Raw genomic sequence first — 20808 nt, forward strand, 5'->3', positions numbered from 1 at the left:
GAAGTTGTAATTATATCACTCGCAGGATTCTTTGGGATGATATCTCTTCTTGTATGGTCCCTCAAATGGTGATTCTTGGGGACTTTAATGCTGTGCTTGGAGCTCATGAGCGGCGTGGACGCAGGTTTCCCAGCCGTGCTTCCTGTAGAGATTTTCAAGCTTTCATTGATCGTCATACTCTCATTCAAGCTCCCACCTCTGGGCCTTTTTTTACTTGGACGGACAGGCGAAAATTTCCTATGACCACTGAGTCTGTCCTGGACCGCACTCTTTTCTCAGAGGATTTTGCTACGCAATGGCATTCTACTGAGAGTCGGGTTTTGCCTCGTCTTGGCTCTGACCATGCTCCTATTTTGTTTAAATGTTCCACTCCTCCTAATTCCTATGGCGCCCGTCCTTTTCGTTTCCTGAACATGTGGAGTTCTCACTCTGATTTTATTCCAATGGTTCAGCGTTCTTGGGCTACTGTTGTTGACACGAACTGCCCCATGGTGCGTATGATGCACAAGTTGAAACGTTTGAGGAAAGAGCTCAAAATTTGGAATAAATTCACTTTTGGGAACTTCAACACTTCGCTTGAAGAGCTCTATAATAAGCTCTCTTCTCTTCAGGCACATATCGATAATGTTGGCTACTCTGACGCGCTCTTTGATCAAGAAGTTGAGCTTGAAGCCTCTATCTCGGTCATGCTCTCTCGGCAAGAGGACCTACATCGCCAGAAAAGTAGAATTCGATGGCTCCAGGATGGCGATCGAAATACAAAGTTTTATCATAACATGTTGAGAATGAAGCGCGCTAGCCATACTATCAAGCATCTTGAGATTAACGACGTCCTGGTTGAAGATCATAACACTTTGGCGTCTCATGTGGAAAACTTTTATAAAGCTCTTTTTGCGGCGGATATCAATCCTGGGGGCGATCTTTCGTGGATTACTAATTATATCACCAGTAGCCTCACTTTGGATCATAAATCGGCTTTGGTTACTTGTCCGACTGCGACGGAGATCAAAGCGGTGGTCTTTGCTATGGACAAAGATAGCGCTCCCGGCCCGGATGGCTTTGGAGGTACTTTCTATCGTTCCGCTTAGGATATTATTGAGCATGATTTCACTTCCGCCATCACAAGATTCTTCACTCATCATTATCTCCCTTCGGGTCTCAATTCCAATACTCTGAGCCTTCTTCCCAAGAAAGTTAATGCCAAGGTTATCTCTGACTATCGGCCCATCGTTCTTGGCAATTTCTTTTTCAAAGTTATTGCCAAGATTCTGGCGATCCGACTGAATGCTGCTGCTGCCACCATCGTCTCCAGCAACCAATTTGGCTTTATTTTGGGACGTTCTATTCATGAGTGCATCACTCTTGCCTTTGAAGGGGCGAACTGCATGGAGAGATCTTTACACGGCAAAAACATGGCTCTTAAAGTCGACATTCATAAGGCCTTTGATACGCTTAGATGGGATTTTCTTCTGTTCGTGCTTCAACAGTTTGGCTTCCCAAATATTTTCTGCTCTTGGATCAAAACTATTCTTAGCTCGGCTCGCATCTCTATTCGGTTCAATGGTGCTCTCTATGGCTATTTCGAATGCAGTCGGGGAGTAAGACAAGGAGATCCTTTGTCTCCCATTCTTTTTGCCTTGGCGGAAGATGTTCTTAGCCGTATTTTTCTGGACGCTGGTAATCGGGGTTTAATCGCCGGCATGCGTTTCTCGAGATCTTTGAGTTTCCCTTCTCATCTGCTTTACGCTGACGATGTGCTCCTGTTCTGTCAGGCCACCAAGCGTAATTGCATTATGATTGACTCGATTATTCAGCTCTATTCCACGGTCTCTGGTCAATATTGCAACAAGAATAAGTCTACTCTTTACTTCGGGAAAGGGGTGTCGCCTGGGCGACGTTCTAGGCTCCAACGGATTTTGGACTTCAACATTGGCTCCATGCCTTTCACATACTTGGGAGTGCCTATTTTCTCGGGTCGTGCTTCTTCCGCTAAACTTCGACCTATCTTTGATCGTATTCTTGCACATTTCCCTAGGTGGCAAGGTAGTCAACTCTCTATGGCGGGCAGGCTCTGCTTAGTTTCTTCTGTTATCAACAGTGCTGCGGTACATAGTATGCTTGTTTATAAATGGCCGGTGAAACTTCTGCATGATCTTGACAGAGCTTGTAGATCGTTCATCTGGACTGGGAGTACTATGAAGAAACCTTCTTTTTCTGTGAGTTGGATCAGAGCTCGCGCTCTGAAGGAACAGGGCGGCATTGGAGTCAAATCTTTCTCTGACATCAATAATAGTTTCATGTTTCGGCTAGGTTGGTATATTCTGAACATGAACAGCTTCGGTTATCGGCTGCTTCGTCAGAAATATCTCACTCAGACCATGGATTGGGCTTCCCAATGGGCGAGTTCGTCGATTTGGACTGGTGTTAGAAAGACAATTCGGGAGATTGTTTCGGATACCTTCTGCACGATTGGGAATGGTGATACGATTTATTTTTGGAGAGATAATTGGCTCGGGTATCGGCTGATCGACAGACTTCATATTCCGGAGTTCATGACACCCTATTTTTCTCAGAAGATTTCAGACTTCTACTTTAATAATAAGTGGCACCTCACTTATAGTTTTATTCAGTCTTTCCCGCGCATTGCTCTCGACATCATATCTACCCCCATTCCTGGATTGGCGGACGACAGATCCTGGATTCACTCGGGTTTCGGGAACATTACTGCTGCTTCGGCCTTTGCTCACATACGACCTCAGTTCCCTAAGGTCGACTGGGGATCCTGGATTTGGGCCCCTTTTATCCCCGCTCGACGATCTCTCTTTGTCTGGCGCACTATTGTTGGCAAGCTCCCTACCTTTGATATGAATCGCCTTCTTGGTTTTCAGGGGCCTAACCGCTGCCCTTTATGCTCGGCAGCAGAAGAGACGATGGATCACGTTCTGTTGAACTGCTCCTTCTCGGCTTCTATTTGGGCGGATGTCTTTCGTTGGTTTTTGATTGAGCAAACTTTGCCGTTGGATGTGGGCAGCATGATTCGCTTCTCTATCCACCAGAAAAACAGCAAACAAGTTGGCAATTTGTGGAAAGTTGGGGTGGTCTCTCTCCTTTGGAGTCTCTGGTCTCACCGCAACAACATCATACACAACAATTTAACACCTTCGCGCCACCTCATTCTCAAGCAGGTCAGGGTTTTTCTTTGTGAAGATGCCAACAATTTCGTCCTTGGCACTATGGCCAACTCGGTTACTGATCTTCTCATTCTTAAGAATCTTTCCATCGCTGGACAACCCAGGAAGCCTTTCTCCTTTATTTACGTTGCTTGGCACTTTCCCCCGCCGTCTTGGATTAAAGTTAATACTGATGGCTCGGTACGGGAAGGGAGGATTCATGCGGGGGGCGTCTTTAGGAATGCCTTCAACGACGTTCTTGGTTGTTATCATTTTTCAGGCGGCCATGGGGTTGCGTTCGAAGCAGAGCTTTTAGCTATTATTATTGCGATTGAATCTGCACATCGCGCAAATTGGGAAAGAGTTTGGTTTGAGTCGGATTCTTCTTACGTGGTTCAGCTTCTTCAGTCGCTATCTGAGACAGTTCCTTGGAGATTCAAGCCTCGGTGGCAGCTTGCTCTCTCCAAACTCCATACTTTCACGTGGCGCATTTCTCACATTTTTCGCGAAGGCAACAGATCGGCGGATTTTTTGGCTTCTCAAGCTTCGGAGGAGGGTTTTTGGCCTAATGCCATTGCTGGTCTTAATGATTTTGTCAAGGAGGATGTTTCTATTCCCTATTTTACTCGTTTCGCTTAATTTTTTGGTTTTTTTTTCTCTTGGTTCTGGATCGGTTGTGAGCCGGGAGGCCTAAGGGTAATGGTTCGGCCGGAATCCTTGAGACCTCCTAACTCAGCTCTGTCAACCTTGGTCCTTGACGAGTACTCTTTTTCCTCAGCTGTTACGAGGTTTTAACGAGGCTCGGCCCTTAGTCTGCAGCTTTGTGCTTTCAAGGGTTTTTCGTTCTCCGTTGTAAAGTTTCTTTTCTTTTAATAAAATCTTATTTCAGCTATCTAGGGAAATTCTCATATACATTCGGATTCGGAGCGGAAGGTCATGTCCGGCTCAGCTCGCCTGGTTTGGTACCGGTTTACTTCTTTTTTTCACTCTGACCCCACCCTTCTCGGCCATCTGAAAAGTACTCCCTCCGTCCCGCTTCAAATGACCCTATTTCTATTTTGGGTGGTCCCACTTCAAATGACCTAACCTAAATTTAGAAGTATTTAACACTACTTTTTGGATGGTACTACCACCACTTTACACCTTAATTTATCACACATTCCTTAATCTTCGTGCCGAAAAATTTAGGGCTATTTGAAGACGGACGGAGGGAGTATCATTTTGATTTAAAAGTGTTATTTGTAATGTATTATTCCACCGGTCCCATGAAAACATGCATAGTATGAGACGGCACAAGTTTGAATAAATCTTATAAAGTTTAGTGTGAGTGGAGAAATGATCTCACATTGATTGTGATGTTTAGTAGGAGAATTATTATTATAAATGGACTTGCATGTTTTTATGGGACGAACGAAAAATGAAAACTATGCATGTTTATATGGGATAGAGGGAGTATTTATTTTTATACAAATTATCATTTAATTTTATAATTTTATGTTATTAAAAATATCATTTGCATATATTAATAGTATAATTTTATGTTATTAAAAGTGTCATTGGTAATGTATCATTTATTTTAGGGTTAAGTATCAATTTAGCCCCTAACGTAGAGGCCCTTGTAGCCAATACAACCCTATGCGCAGGGGTGTCTCAACTAAACCCCTAAGGTCCATGTTTTGCGTCAAGTAAACCCCTCCGTCTAACGGAGAGTTAACTCCGTTAACTATTTTAATTTTTTATTTTTTTTTCTTTTATTGGTGGTGGGACCCACACCATCTTCTTCACCAAGCTCGCCGGAAACACGCCGGAATTCACCCCTTCCCCGAAACTCCGGCGTCGCAGCGGCGACAAGCCGCGGCCGCCTATCTCACCAAAGTGGTTGACACCATTCCAAATCAAGATTTTATGAAGAAAAATATTATGAGGGATGGCCGCCGCCTCCGATCAAACCAGCACACAGCGGCGATTAGGCCCCACACCCTCCGCCGTGCCGTGCGCTGCCGCCGGACCCTGCGTCCCTCACCGCCACCAGCCTGACTTCGCTTGAAACTCCAACAAGAAGCGGCGAGAAAGACCGACTGGATCTGGAAGACCGGCCGATAGGAAGACTGGATCTGGAAGAGCGGATGGATCTGGAGGGAGACCGGCCGACTGGATCTGGAGGGCCGAAGGCGGCATAAGGAGGAAGGGGAGGATCCGGCGGAGGGAGCGACGGCGGCCTCGGCCTTTGAGGTCGACCGGTGGTCCAGAGATGGTGAGATCGACGGCGGTGGTAGCCAATGGCTGCTGCTGTTCGTCTGTCAAGGAGAGGGGCGGAGGCGATGAGTTGGAGAGTCAGACGAGGGAGGCGGCGATGGGTACGGTCCGGCTGACCGTAGCTGTCAGCTGAAGGAGGGAGGCGGTGGCTCCGGCGGCTAGGTAGCCGGAAATCGAAGAGGAGAAAGAGAAGCTAGGGAATTTTGGGGGTTTTCGTGTTTTTGAAGGGGAAAAGGAAGAGCGAGAAGAGGGAGTGGTCGTGGTGGCCGTATCAACGGCGAGAAGAAGGTGGTGGTGGCAGCTGGTGGTGAGGGCCCCACGCAATAAAAAAAAGAAAAAATAAATAAAAGACAGACGGAGTTAACTCTCCGTTAGACGGAGGGGTTTACTTGACGCAAAACATGGACTATAGGGGTTTAGTTGAGACACCTCTGCGCATAGGGTTGTATTGGCTACAAGGGCCTCTACGCTAGGGGCTAAATTGATACTTAACCCTTTATTTTAATATAAAGTATCATTTGCTTTTATAAGAAAATAGAGTTCAAAATTTTTGTAGGCCACTAACTTAGGGCGCTTTGCAAAATTAGACCACATTTTATTGGGCTTGCAAATTTGGGCCATTTATTATTAATTTCGGCGTAAATGAGCCATATTTGGGCCCGATCGGGCTATTTCGGCGTAACTGAGCCACATTATTAATTTGCTTTTATAATTAGTTATGCCGAAATTAATAATAAATGGCTCAAATTTGCAAGCTCGAAAAAATGTGACCTAATTTTGCAAAGCGTCCTAAGTTAGTGACTTACAAAAAATTTGAACTCTAAGAAAATATAAGTTTATGTTATTAAAAGTGTCATTGGTAATTTTATGTAATGCATCTACCGTAGATCTTGATGATCGAATGGTTCAAAATAGTTGTTCTTATTGTGGTTCTTATTTGAACATCTCCTTATAAAGAAGATCAAGAATGAACAAATGTGGTGAAAAATAAAAAAAAAAATACTGAGAAGGTGACAACAATGTATTTTTTTATAAATTAATAAATTCACTCATAAATTCAACTCATCCAAAACAAATAGAATATTCGCTCCCTCAAGAATTCGATTCCAAATACTGCATTCATCCATCAAGATGATGCATTTATTGTATATAATTATGATAAAAAGGTTTAGAGTATTTCTCCATTCTCATTTTATTGAAGGATTTAATTAATGCAGATAAAATGAGATTTACATCTTTAATGAGAATTAAGAATTAATAATCACCCATGATCCATTTAATCCACTAGTTACAATTAAAATTTGAATCCCTAGTTTTTACATATTTTAATTACGCAATAATCTCACATAATTAAATCTTATCCATACAACTATTTATCTTATGCATGCATGTATAATGTATTCCTGCATGCGACCTTATGCACGGAAATGACTAATTAACGCAAATATAATTAGGTATTACAAATTACTCCTAATTTTAATTTAAAGATCAATTGTGTCCGTCTAGTTTAATTAATAATTGAATTTGGTTGCATTTGTTACAGTTTTAGGTTTATTTTCTCCCACCTTTCCCATTTTTTTATATAAATTAATAATTAAATAAATAAATTTAAACATCGCGCTGCGATTGACTCAAATCCAAGACCTATAACCTTAGACATTAACCACTCTATTATTAAGTCAATACGCGTATCATTTTTCTCTCGAGTATAAAATAAATAAATTTACACCATTAATTTAGCCATAATCTAACGGTTGAGATTTAATCATAGAGAAATCGTATGTAGATATATATGAATTCTATGAAAAATACGTATAAATTCTCCGTATAAATATCAAAATTGTGAAAATTAAAATTTTCGTTATTTATAAGATTCGAACATAAAATTCATCCCATAAAATTATGAATTAATCGTAGATTTTGATGAATCTAAATATTAAAAACTGTTCATATATTATATTTTCCTCTCTCTATATATTGTTTTAGTAGTTAAATCCTCAAATTTGTGGAGGCTACTCTGCTAAAAAATGATCTGGATCAAATCTTGCTAGAAAGGCGATGAATTATCCTTTATAATAAATTTCTGTAGCTATGATAAGGAATAAGGGATGCAATCTTTTTCTACCTTTAAGTCTGTCTTCTTCTTTCTCTCATTTCACCATTTTTTTCTTGCTTCTTTTCATTTTAATAAGGAATGGTATTATCGCGCCGTATTGATGTGATAATATTATTCATTCTTAAACTAAAATAGCGGAAGAAGAAATGGTTATCTTGTTTTTATCTTTTCTAAAAAAAAAGAAATAAGAGATTATTTTATCCCTCATTTTATCTTGTTTTTATCTTGTTTTTATCTTGTTTTTATCTTGTTTTTAAAAGAACATATTATTTTATCCCTCATTTTTTCATGAAAATTTACAACTAATTAATTAAAGGGAATATGCATATACTCTCTCAATCCCCCAATTTCATACACCTTTGTCATTTTTTTGTCCCCAATTTCTTACCCCTTTCTATTTTTAGTAAAATAATTTCACACAATCCCATAAAAAGTTGGAATATTTACTCCACTTTAATCAATTTAACATCCACGTCACAACGTGTCATTATTAAAGGAGCATTCAATTGAAGGACTGAGAGAGAAAATATTCCACCACTCCTACAAAATAGTCATAATTTTTCTTTTTGGAGTGTCTACAAAAAATAGTCTTATTCTATTTATGGATACTACCCCACAATAGATTACCTTCTATAGATTACCTATCTAGCTACCACATGTGAACCCTATCTCCATTCACAATACAATTAATTATCATTATTAACACTACCTTTATGGTGAGATCTTTTTTCCACTCATAACATACTTAATCATTTTTTTTTTGAGAGAAGGAAGGGTCTTTCATTCATAATCTCGATGTACAATCTCCTGGAGCCAGCTCGGAAAATCTGATCTCCAGACCATTACATCAGAATGCCAAGTGGCAAAGTTTGCCAAACAATGAGCGGCTCGATTGGCCTCTCTACGAGCATGACAAAAGTCTAAAACAAGATAATCTTTAGCATACAAAAACTCTTCATAAAGCTCGTCGCAGAGGGAGTCCGAGCCGTTGTGTTGATCATGGACAACATGAACCGCAAGCAAGGAGTCCGAGTACACTACCACCGGTCCGAGATTTTGCTCCATGCAGTAGCCGATACCCAGGAGAAGAGCGTGCAGTTCGCCCATCAGCGTGGTCTCCGTCCTCCCAATACGGCGCGCCACAGCCGCAAGCACTTTTCCAGCATGGTCACGAACAATAAAACCCACTCCAACAATGGCTCATCCTTCATGAATCGAAACATCAACATCCAGCCGAAGGATTCCTCTAGGAGGGGGTTTCCAGCGATGTTCTCCCTCTCTCGGCAGAAGTTGGCTTTGAGCATGTACTCGGGCCTTGGCTTCTTGGAAAGCTTTCAAAAAATTAGCACTCTCAAAAAGTGCTTCCTCCCAGTTGCATTGTTTCCCATTATGTTTCAGATCACAAAGATTGCGCCAGACCATCCAAAGCCATATTCCTTAAGGATTAAGCACAATAAATCCTCAACTTGGAGATGGAGCTTTGGCTTAAGAGAGGGCCACCACTTCGAGAGTTTCCAAAAAGATTTTACAACATCGCACGCAAAGAGACAATGAACGGTGGTCCCCCACTCCCGTTGACACCAGTGACAGATACCGGTTGTGGGAATATGATGTCGGCGAAGATTATCCTCAGTGGCTAAAAGGTTAAGAGAAGCTCTCCAGATAAAAATTCTGACCTTTGGTGGTATATTAGAGCTCCAAACTGAATTCCACCACCCTTTCCGGTCCGACGTCGTAGCTTCATGGGTGTGGTAGAAGCCAACTGCACATAAGTAGCCCGACTTCACCGAATAGCTTCCTTTCTCGTCAAAGATCCAGTATCGTCCATCATCTTTTTCTGAATTACTGATTTGAATGGTAAGAATATTAGCAACCTCATAAGGGAGAAAGAACTCAGCCAGCTTCTCATCATTCCAGTTACCACACGGTCTCATAAGATCAGCTACCTTCAAGTTTTCTTTGCAAGGGGGGATGCGGGCAGCGATGCCAGTCCCGCCTCCCGGGATCCACGGATCAAGGAACGCCCTTGTCGATTTGCAGTTGCCAATCTTCCACCGTAAGCCTTTAAAAAGAAGTTCCCGGCCCCAGATGATAGATCTCCAAGCGTATGAGGCGTTTGCCGTAATCTTTGCATCCATGATATCACAACCTTTATAGTATCATCCCTTGAGCACCCTAGCAACCAGAGAGTTGGGAAATTTTATCAGCCGCCATAATTGTTTTGCGAGGAGTGCCTTGTTGAAGGCTGCCACCTTACGGAACCCCATCCCGCCTTTTGACTTTTGAGAGCAAAGAATATCCCACTTGGCCCAATGCATGTGTTTGCCCTGTACAGTTTCTCCCCACCAGAAGTTTGCACAAGCACGCTCGATATCCTTGCATATAGCATCCGGAATTTTGAAGCAGCTCATGGTATAAGTTGGGATGGCCTGAATGACGAATTTGATGAGAGTCTCTTTGCCTCCGACTGAGAATTGTTTGTTATTCCACTTGCTCAGCTTTTTGCACACCCGCTCCCTTAAGTAATCGAATTGAATCCGCTTTTGTCGAACCACAAAAGTCGGGAGTCCCACGTAAACTGCGAATCCTTGAGTCTCACGGAAGCCCAGAATGCTCCCTGCCGTATCCATATCCGCTGGAGAGGTGCATGGGCTAAAGGTGATGGCTGATTTCTCAAGGTTAAGCAGCTGTCTGGATGCCGTAGAGTAAAGCTCCAGCGCTTCCTTAATAGCAGCGACTCCCTCGGCTTTAACCTTGAAGAACTGAAGACTGTCATCTGCGAAGAAGAGGTGCGACACAACCGGGTTGGATTTCACGACACGAAGGCCGTCAAAGAGCCTCTGAGACTCGTAGCTGTTGAGAATGGATGAAAGACCCTGGGCGCAAATGACAAATAAGAATGGTGACAGAGGGCAGCCTTGTCGAATGCCACGAGTTGGGATGACCTGCCCATAGACCTTACTGTTAATGACAAAGGAGAAATCCACAGTGGTGACACAGTCCATTAACAGCCTAACCCACTGACTAGGGAAACCGAGAGTGGTAAGCATGGCCTTTAGAAAGTCCCATTCGACGCGGTCGTATGCCTTGCTCATATCAAGTTTGGCTGCTGCGAATCCGTGTTTGCCGACCTTTTGATTTCTGAGCTAGTTCATGCATTCATATCTGACTAAGATGTTGTCGGATATCATCCTCCCCTGAACGAAGGCACTTTGTGATTCATCGATGACGCTGCCCAGAACTTTGCGCAATCTGTTTGTAAGGGCCTTTGCCACAATCTTATATATAGTGTTGCAAAGGCTTATTGGCCGGAAGTCTTTCACCAGTTTCGGAGCTTTGATCTTTGGGATAAGGACGATCAAAGCTTTGTTCCACTCCTTCACTGATCCTGTTCCATTCAAAATCTGGAGCACATCCTTTGTCACCTCCCCGCCGATTTCTCCCCAATATTTTTGGAAAAAAATCGGTGGAAATCCATCCGGCCCGGGGGCCTTGTGTGGATTCATTTGAAAGACAGCCCTTCAGACCTCAGCTTTGGAGAATGGCTCAGCCAAAAAACGAATATCTTCATCACTGAACCTATTTGTCACCCTCTGACTGATGATGTCGATATCTGAATCATTGGGATTAGAAGAGCTGAAAAGATCATGGAAGTAATTCTGAATGATACCTGCCATATCTCTTGCATCTTTTTTTAGGATACCAAAAGGATCCAGGAGCCCCTTGATCGTATTCTTTCTTTTCCGCTCGGAAGCAAAGCCGTGAAAATATTTTGTATTCCTGTCTCCCAAACCCAGCCAATTGGCTCTAGAGCATTGTTTCCAGTGCGTCTCCTCGGCGTCAATAAGGCGCTCAATCCTAGTGTTGATCTCTCGCAGCTCAGTGTTAGAACCTCTGTTAGTACAGCGGTTGAGAAGTTGGGCCCGTTTCTTCCTCAGTTCTTCAAGTTTCAAAGTAGGGTTGTTGAACTCGGACCTCTTCCACTTGTCGAGGTACCTTTGACACTGTAAAAGTCGTTCTTGGATCGAAGAGCCTCCACTAATCCTTCAATTCATGAGAATGTCAGCACTGAAATTGTCGGCTAGCATCCACTTTTGCTCGAAGTAGAATCGCTTGTATCCTCCCGCTGAAGATCCTTTTTCTTTTTCCTCAGCGCGCCATAAGATCGCCCTATGGTCCGATCCGTAGTTATCCAGAGCTCGGGCAGGGGAGTCGCCAAAGGCGAGGACCCCTTGCATATTGATTAAAAATCTATGAAGTTGTTCAAAGATGGCATCATCCCCTGACCTCTGATTATGCCACGTAAAGTTTGCATCGCATTTGATCGCCTTAAGTCCACACGCCTCAATAGAATTTCGAAAATCAGCCATAAACCGCCAAGCCTTCTTTTGTCCTCCATGCTTTTCCTTTTGATTAAGAATCTCATTAAAGTCTCCCCCAACTACCCATGGTATGGTTTCACTTCCCTGATCTGCCAACCTTCTTAACAGTTCCCAAGAGTGATGTCTCTGGTTTTGATCGGGGTGTCCGTAGAAGCCCGTGAACCGCCAACTTTTGTCATCCATCTTGACCCTGCAATCAATATGGCCCATGGAGTAGTTAGTGATCTCCACGTCCATGTGGCTTTTCCAAAACAACATTAAACCCCCACTGGCCCCTCTGGGTTCAATAATAAAGTGGCCCTCATGCTGTAGAATATATTTCCATCTACTACATTTATTTGCTCCAATTTTTGTTTCACAAATGAAGAGTAAATCTGGGGAATAGCCGGTTACCATCCGGCGTAGTTCATGGAATGCCCGTGGTTTCCCCATCCCACGAGCATTCCAGACGAGGCAACTCATGGCGATCGGCGGGGCTGCTCGGCAGCCTCCGCCGTTAGTAGCTTAAGTGGTTCGGAGTGTGGCTTCTCATCCTTCCGAAAATGAATTTTTTTGGAATTTTTGCTGGGCTTCATCAGTTCACCATCCTGTGCTTTCCTTTTGTTTCCCACTTCTATCAGAACATATTCATTGTCTGTGGTCCCCTGTCCCGTTTGTCTCGCACGTCTCTTCCATCCTTTACCATATTTCTTCTTTGGACTACTACTAAGGAGGATCTCTTTTGCTCTAGCATGGGTTGGTTTCGGGGATGGGTTTTTTACACGCTTACCCGCTAATTTGCTTGGGCTATCTGTGGGTGTGGTAGGTGCTCGCCGGCCCCTTTCGTGTAGCTCTCGGTCCTCGTCCTTGCCTGGTGAGCCATTGACTTTAGGTGTACTCGCCCGAGGTAGAGCATCAGTGGGGATAATCACCATGGGGGTGGCGGAGTTTTCACTTGTGCCCGTGCCGACTATGATGTCCATATCTTCCTCGTCAATCAGAAGTTTTTCCTTCTCTTTATCAGTTATGGACGGCAGCATTTTGGATAGATCTGTAATGGTATTTTGTTCCGGGGACTGTTCCCGATCTGTGGTGGTACTGATAGCGCCTCTTGGGGGAGGGCGCGGCCCATTTGGGTTAGCCCTTGGTGGCAAAAGGGCTCCTCTTTCCTTGCGAGGTGGTGTCGGTTTAGTTGTCGGGGGGTTGGGCCGCGAATCAGCCCCTCGTCCTGCCCTGAGCCAGTTGCCAAAGATGGGATTAGCTTTCAACTCATTGTCGCAATCACAGTTCTTGAGATGATGTCCGATTCGGCCACACGCAAAGCAGAAGTTTTCTGGGAGTTTTTCATATAGCACAAGGACGAGAGTTTCCCCTGCACCAAGCTCATTCTTTATCGGGACACATTGGTTCAGGGGATTATCAAGGGAATGAGTAACCCTGACTCGAGCATACCTTCCCAAACATAAACCTCCATTCTTGCTATCCACTTCCACAACTTTTCCTAGTTGCTCGCCGATGCGTCGGATAAAGTACGTATCCATACAGGTGATGGGGAGGTTGTGAAGTTGGATCCACATAGTTATTTCATCAAAAAACAGTATCAGTGGCCGCACGCAGCGGATCTGCCTTCTTAAGTAGCATTAGATGGTGGAAATAGTGCCAAGGGCCGTCCTCGAGTATTCGTTTCAAATCAGATTCGAGATCCAGAGAAATGACGAAAATGTTGAAACCCACAATTTCAACCTCCATAGGGCCGCGGGGCTGAAGAATCAGGGGTAATTGTTCACGGAGGGTTTCACGATTTACCTTTCGATCATCGAATATCTTCCCGATTATCATTTTCGCAGCTTTATTCTTTGTGTTTTCCGCCTCCGTCGTGGTTAAGGTGATAGCTTTGCCCATTGCGCTAGATGACAGCCGCAGGGCTGAGATTCTCTTTGCAATCTCCTCAGAATCCATGGTGATGCAAGGGTTCGACTCACAGCAGCAAGAGACTACACTCCCACGATGGAGGAATAACACTTTTCCAGCGAAAAGAGATCTTCACTCTCGCAGCCCTGGCGGCTAGGGTTACAGAGGATACATACTTAATCATACTTAATCATTTTTATTAAAACTATTTTTATTAAAACCTGTGTCGCTTCCTTGTAGGACTATTTTTACATGACGGAGGTAGTGCTATTTTATAATATAATTATTTCTAAATTTTAAGTGTATAATTCCATAAAAAAAAAAGATTAAGTGTATAATAGGCCATCTATACTTTATAAATAAGATATTTCTTATATTAACATAGATTAAACGGGCCGATCTTATTGTGCTCGAAAGGGTTCCGTCGGCCTTGAACTTTTCAATAGAGAGAAAAGGGTAATTAATTATTTTTCTCACTTTTGAGTCCCCAAAGTCTTGCGTAGAAGAATAAAATATATAGAATTGGATCTATAACTTCAAGTGACATATAGGGGCCCAAATAGTTTAGTTAAAAGATGGTGTTTTTAGGAAGTATGTTAATTGGGCCGCAATTTTTTCTCATAGTCTCGTCAAGTTGATAAATTGCACAACCAAAATTCCAATTAGATATGAGGTCAGGATCAAAGTATGATCACATATAACATGTTTAGACTGCAGATGAATCTAAGACTATTAGTCAAATATCTTAATTTGCTTGGTAAAGAACCCGCCCAAAATTAATTAGGTCAACCTAGGTTGACGCATACATAGTTCAAATAACTTGAAGAGAATGTGCATTCATATAGCGATATTGAGTAATGAAACTTAATATTTGACCCCCTATTTTAGAAACACAAATTTTAGTCATTTTTTATAATTTTCAATTGTATTACGCTTAATTTGGCCAGAACAAATCGAGTTGGGTGCGGGTGGTACTTTTGACACTAATATTATAATTTGTGTCAAAAGTACCAAATTACTTAGAACAAAAAAATACCAATAAATTTGGTAGTTTTGACATTAATATTATCATTTGGCAAAAAGTATCAAATTAGTGCCAAAAAATACAAAATTACTTAGTTTTTTTAATTATTTATGTTGGTACTTTTGGCACTAATATTCTCATTTGTGCCAAAAGTACCAAATTACTTAGTATTTTTTTTAAATTTTTTTTATTTTGCTTTCTATTGGTACTTTTGGCACAAATGATAACATTAGTGCCAAATGTACCACCCAAACCCGCACGCCCAATCCGATCCAGTTCACCCAAATTAAGGACAGGACAATTCGAAATTGTAAAAAATTGCCAAAATTTGTGTTTTTAAGATAGGAGGCCAAATATTGAGTTTCATTGTTTAATATGACTATCTCAAAAGTTGACTCTAAATTTAATATACACATTTAAATTAACTCCAATATTTTATTTTTCGCATATGTAGTATTTTATTTTTCTTAATAATGATGCTAAATTAATATTACTAAAAAATAATGGTACTAAACTAATATATATACTTCCTTGTCCATCAGAAGTGTGGAAGTTAATTAATTTATTAACTAGGCAATTTTTAAAGTGTCAATATATGAAACTAGCCTATTTCATATAGCAAAATTAAAATTTAGCCTATAGGATAAAAACATTAAAATATGGCCAGTTTTTGTGTAAAAGTACAAAATTACCCCCCACTTAAAAATTGTAAAAAATAGCCGGTCACAATTCACACCACACCTTCAATCCTCTCTCTCTCTCTCTCTCTCTCTCTCTCTCTCTCTCCCTTCGGCTCTCCCTCTCCCTCTCGCCACCCGTCCGCCGCCCGTCCGCAGCGCCGCGCGGCCACTCAATCTCTGGCAGCACCGCACAGCCACCACCACCGCGACGCACAACACCTCTTTCTCATCTCCTCCGGCGACCACAACTCCTGCTACAGCCGCCGCCCTCAACAACTCTCCATCTCTGCTCGAGCTCCGGCGCCTGAGCCCTAGCTCCCCCAAATCCAGTCGCCCTCACCCCTACCCTTATCTCTCTCTGGCGAAGTGAAGCCAGATCCGCCGGCCATCCAAATTCAAGCAGATCTCTCTCGATCTCTCTCTCAATTCGACAGATCTCTCTCGATTTCTCTCTCCCTCGACAGATTCTTTATAATTTTCTAGTTTCTCTCTGTGTTGGTGGAGGTTTTGGAGCTGGTGGAGGTTTTGGTGGTGGAGGAGGCAGGTTAGGATCTGTTGCCTCTTCTGCAGATCTGTTGGGGGACGACGATCCCTCCACCGCGGGATGGATGATACCGGCAATGAGATCCGGCTGCAGGGGGACCATCGCCGAGTGCCTGGCCGGCGGAGACGACGAGTTCGAGCTCGAAAGGCGCAGTGCAGCAGCGAGCGGAGGAGCGGCGAGCGCGCGGAAAGGCGCAGTGCAGCGGCACCGCTCAGAGGCGACGCGTTTTCCCAGGCAAAAAAAACCCTAGTTCCATATCTGAATATTTTTGGGGATTTTTGTCTTAATTCCCTGAAAAAAACTTTAGATCTGAGACGTATGTGAATGATTTTCATTCTAAGATCTGTTGAGATTGTTGATTCGGAGATTGAATGCTGAGATTGTTGATTCGAAGGAATTGTTGTATTTTGATTGTAGATTGAATTGATTCAGATAATATTTTGTTGTATTTTGATTGTTGATTTAGAGGAATTGATGTATTTTGATGGTAGATTGAGTTGTTGTATTTTGGTGTTGTACACAGTTTGATTGAGCTGTATAATTATTTTTTTAATGTTCTTAAATTCACAACCAAATTTATGAATTCACAGCTTAATGTTTTTGAATTCACGACCAAATCTATGAATTCACAATTTAATATTCTTGAATTCACAACCAGATCTATTAATTCAAAACTAAAACTCCAATTCACAATCAAAATAAATTCTAGTTTTAGTTGTGAATTCAAACTTTAAAAACTCAAATTCATAACTACTTGAATTCACAACCAAAATAAATTCTAGTTGTGAATTCGACTGATTGTGAATTCACAACTAACATAAATCTGGTTGTGAATTAAATTTTGGTTGTGAATTCGTTTGTTGTGAATTCACAACCAAAAAATTCTAGTTGTGAATTAATTTTTGGTTGTGAATTCGACTGGTTGTGAATTAAATTTTGGCTGTGAATTCGACTAGTTGTGAATTCACAAACAAAAAATTCTGGTTGAGAATTCGACTGGTTGTGAATTCACAACCAAAAATTTTTGGTTGCGAATTCACACTGGTTGTGAATTGCGGGATTTTTTAAAGGGGTGATGTAAAGTGGCCATTTTTTTAATTTTTAATGTGGAAGGGTATTGTCCCCAAGGGGATACCAAGCGGTGCGATCTCCTCTGTGTGAACAGTGAGGTCTCGGGTTCAAACCCCACTGCTCCCCCTCCCCAATTCCCCCAAGTCAAAAAATGTGGAAGGGTATTTTGGTAACAGTGGCCATTTTTTTATGTTTTTATTTTAGTGGACAATTTTTAAGTTTACTATTTCAAAGTGGCCATTTTAAAAATCCACTCATTTTTAAATGGTTTGTTAGATGAGTTTTTTTTTTAATATTAAATATAAATGAAGTTGAAAGTAGAAAGATAAAGATATATATGTGTGTGTGTGTTTGTGTGTTCTTTAACATGAAACAACTTTATTTAATAAAATTATTTATGGGTTATGATATCATCCAGTCCATTTAGACGAAGACAAGGTGACAATTGGATTGTAGTTGATAATTCTGCATAGCCAAAGCACAGGATTTGTCAAGAAACCTAGATTATATTATCTTGGAGCTTAGGTAGAGTCTAACTATAGTGTATTCTTTAAATATTTGGACATGTTAAGACACGTGTATATATATAGATGATCATTTTAATGAGATCCCTATATGTGATGAGATCTTAATTATATTGATTTATAAGCGGTGATTTAATATATTTTATGACCGATATTTATTTGGAGGGGAAAAAAATACCTGGTTTCGATACCTAGAGGAAGCGAAAATTTTACTAATTTTTTGAATATAGTTATTCAACACTATATACTACCTTATTCAACACTGTATATTGTCTTATTCATTAGTCTCACGAAAAATAGCAATCTCACTAGAACCTACCCCTATATATATATATATGGAAAAGATCAAATGAAAATGGACAAATTGTGGTGAGAAAGCTAGTATGTTGCATAAAATGCTTGTAATGACTGCTTAACGAAATTCAATTAATTTGATAAAATTTTCGCTTCATCCATGATTCGAACCCAGTAAAAATTTATTTATGCAGTTTTATACTGAAGATCAAATGAGAATGGACAACATAAGCTAATATATATCTTGCATAAGCTAGTTGTAATGACTGCATAACGAAATTCAATTAATTAGATAAAAATTTTGCTCCTTGCAAGATTCGAGTCCACGTAAAAATTTGTGCAGTATTATATTATAGGTTATGCAACATTATATATTGACTTATGCAGTATTCTTATTTCTCACGAAAGCTGACATTCTTAGTATAACCTAATCTTATATAATAATAATAATAATAATAATAATAATAATAATAATAAATCACTCATAAACCTTAATCCACATGGTGCGGACGAACACGTACATACAAATTTCCGGTTATGTATTTATTCTTGTAAAATTAATTAAAATAACTATGCATACATGTTCAACTCTGACTAAAATTAACTTTGCACAGGCCTGACGGTCCAACAACGACAGATGGACAAAGTGCATTTTCCCTTCAGAAAAACTGAAATTTGTGAAATAAACAAAGGTAATTCACAAAGAAGAAAGTGAAGTCATGTTGAAAAGGTCCGAAAACATGAACAAATATATTCCATACGCTTACGATATAGGAGTATATTATTATATGGTCGTCCTTGACTTCCAAGGCTGCATTTTGTCCTTGACGGTGGAACTCTTCTCATTAACTTTGGCATTGATTTACTCGATAGCCTGCCGTCTTGTTGCCTTCTCCTTTAGATTCCCATACACCTAACCTCTTCCATTTTTTGTGGGCTTAGCCCTTCAATTCCCAGCTTACTTCATCCACAGAAATTAGACACATGATGAACTTTATCTGCAAATGTCTTTTTTGCGTCTCGATTGAGAAACAACCTACGAGCAGGTACGTAACTTCACTTCTTCTATTATTGATTGATATATATCCTTTTATGTCTATAATCTTAAGTGCTCCTTTAATATTTTCAAGATGTTTCTTGTTAATTTTTTGATATAAAAATTAAGTAGCTCAAGCAGGCAGAGAGACTATCCATGGGAGATGTACACACTCAAAGAGCTGGTCCACGCCACAAACAACTTTCACAACGATAACAAAATCGGTGAAGGCGGATTTGGAAGCGTTTATTGGGGCCGAACAAGTAAAGGAGTCGAGGCAATTGATATCTACTTAATTTTCTTAAATTTCATCACCCTTCAACTACAAATAGAAAAGCTCAAAGAGAAACCCTAAAAAAATTATACCGATGTTGCAGGTGGCGGTAAAAAGGCTGAAGGCGATGAGTCCGAAAGCAGAGATGGAGTTCGCTGTTGAGGTGGAGATACTTGGTAGGGTTAGGCATAAGAATTTGTTAGGGTTAAGAGGATTCTATGCCGGCGGAGATGAAAGGCTAATAGTATATGATTATATGCCTAATCATAGCTTGCTCACTCATTTACACGGACAACTTGCTCCCGAAAGCCTATTGGATTGGCCTCGAAGGATGAGCATCGCCATTGGATCGGCCGAGGGAATAGCGTAAGTAATTCAAATCTTATCTAAAAATGTGAAGTTGAGAAATTGATTGGATTATTGATTGGATTATTGTGAAGATACTTGCATCACGAGGCGAACCCTCACATCATACACAGAGACATAAAGGCGAGCAACGTGCTGCTGGACTCGGAATTGGAGTCGAAAGTAGCGGATTTCGGATTCGCGAAGCTGATCCCGGAAGGGGTGAGTCATCTGACGACGAGGGTGAAAGGAACCCTAGGTTACCTAGCCCCGGAATACGCCATGTGGGGGAAAGTCTCGGAGAGCTGCGATGTGTACAGTTTTGGGATTCTACTGTTGGAGATCATCAGCGCGAGGAAGCCCCTGGAGAAGCTGCCCGGGGGCGTCAAGCGCGACATCGTGCAGTGGGCCACTCCCTTCCTCGACAAGGGCGCCTTTGAGCAGATCGCCGACCCCAGGCTCAAGGGCCGCTTCGACCGGGACGAGCTCAAGAGAGTCATCGCCATCGCCCTCAGATGCACCCATGGGGAGCCTGAGAATAGGCCCAGCATGCTGGAGGTGGCGGCCTGGCTCAAGAATAGTAGCAACACAGAGATACGCATTCAAAACTATATTACTCATGATCAAGAATACGACCATCACACAGAGGAAGATATATGATTATATCATGTTATGCAGATTCAATTGCAGGTTTGTGCTTATAATTAATAGTTGAGATGGATCGGAGGAGTTCTTCAGGAAATGTAATTATACCATTTGTTCCGGTTTCAGTTTTTGTTAATAATACATTATCTAACTCTTTTTTTTTTTTTTTTCCAAATTTATTCAAGAAAGTTATGATACCTTTCCCGAGTTATATATCGTCTTCTGTTCGAGTGCCAAAAACACTTTATTTTTTTTATAATTTTATTCTTTTGAGAAACACACACTTACTGAAATATAAAAAAAATGTCAAAATTAATTGATCTTTCCACGAATTAAGACGTTGTTGTTACTTGAGACAAAATCTTACAGGTGGTCAGCAACTTCAACGTCCCTAATCAAATTACAATGACTGATGCATTTAGTCTCTATAACACATGATGCAGGCTGCCTTAACTTAACGACGTTGATGAACTCAATTAATTCCACTGAACTAGGAATTTCACCCGGTAAAAAAACTTTATCACGAAGAGTTTTGAATTTAAAAATATTACACAAAA

At 41.3% G+C, this 20808-nt stretch overlaps 2 protein-coding genes across 3 annotated transcripts; both read left to right on the top strand.

Moving 5' to 3' along the window:
* Positions 1–239: 239 nt before the first annotated feature.
* On the top strand, positions 240–3486 carry LOC131003750 (uncharacterized). Its single transcript, XM_057930298.1, has 3 exons — positions 240–1065; positions 1255–3371; positions 3451–3486. The coding sequence occupies exons 1-3, from the start codon at positions 240–242 to the stop codon at positions 3484–3486; spliced, it is 2979 nt and encodes a 992-aa protein (XP_057786281.1).
* Positions 3487–18827: 15341 nt separating this feature from the next.
* Positions 18828–20402, top strand: LOC131003757 (PTI1-like tyrosine-protein kinase At3g15890). Of its 2 annotated transcripts, none has more exons than XM_057930306.1 (4): positions 18828–18997; positions 19120–19264; positions 19365–19627; positions 19702–20402. In XM_057930306.1, the coding sequence occupies exons 1-4, from the start codon at positions 18936–18938 to the stop codon at positions 20264–20266; spliced, it is 1035 nt and encodes a 344-aa protein (XP_057786289.1). In that variant the 5' UTR covers positions 18828–18935; the 3' UTR covers positions 20267–20402. The 2 variants fall into 2 exon arrangements, with proteins under 2 accessions (XP_057786289.1, XP_057786290.1); XM_057930307.1 differs by having other exon boundaries at positions 18829–18997; positions 19129–19264.
* Positions 20403–20808: the final 406 nt, after the last annotated feature.

The sequence above is a fragment of the Salvia miltiorrhiza genome, unplaced genomic scaffold (genome assembly GCF_028751815.1).
Source record: "Salvia miltiorrhiza cultivar Shanhuang (shh) unplaced genomic scaffold, IMPLAD_Smil_shh original_scaffold_266, whole genome shotgun sequence".
NCBI classification, from domain to species: Eukaryota; Viridiplantae; Streptophyta; class Magnoliopsida; order Lamiales; family Lamiaceae; genus Salvia; species Salvia miltiorrhiza.

Bases quoted from the DNA above. Each gene is read 5' to 3' on its own strand.
- LOC131003750 (XM_057930298.1), top strand. From the start codon at position 240: ATGACCACTGAGTCTGTCCTGGACCGCACTCTTTTCTCAGAGGATTTT. The intron at 1,066-1,254 runs GTACTTTCTATC...TCTTTTTCAAAG, and splicing joins CGGCCCGGATGGCTTTGGAG to TTATTGCCAAGATTCTGGCG. The intron at 3,372-3,450 runs GTACGGGAAGGG...ATCATTTTTCAG, and splicing joins AAGTTAATACTGATGGCTCG to GCGGCCATGGGGTTGCGTTC.
- LOC131003757 (XM_057930306.1), top strand. From the start codon at position 18,936: ATGATGAACTTTATCTGCAAATGTCTTTTTTGCGTCTCGATTGAGAAA. The intron at 19,265-19,364 runs GCAATTGATATC...CCGATGTTGCAG, and splicing joins GAACAAGTAAAGGAGTCGAG to GTGGCGGTAAAAAGGCTGAA. The intron at 19,628-19,701 runs GTAAGTAATTCA...ATTATTGTGAAG, and splicing joins GGATCGGCCGAGGGAATAGC to ATACTTGCATCACGAGGCGA.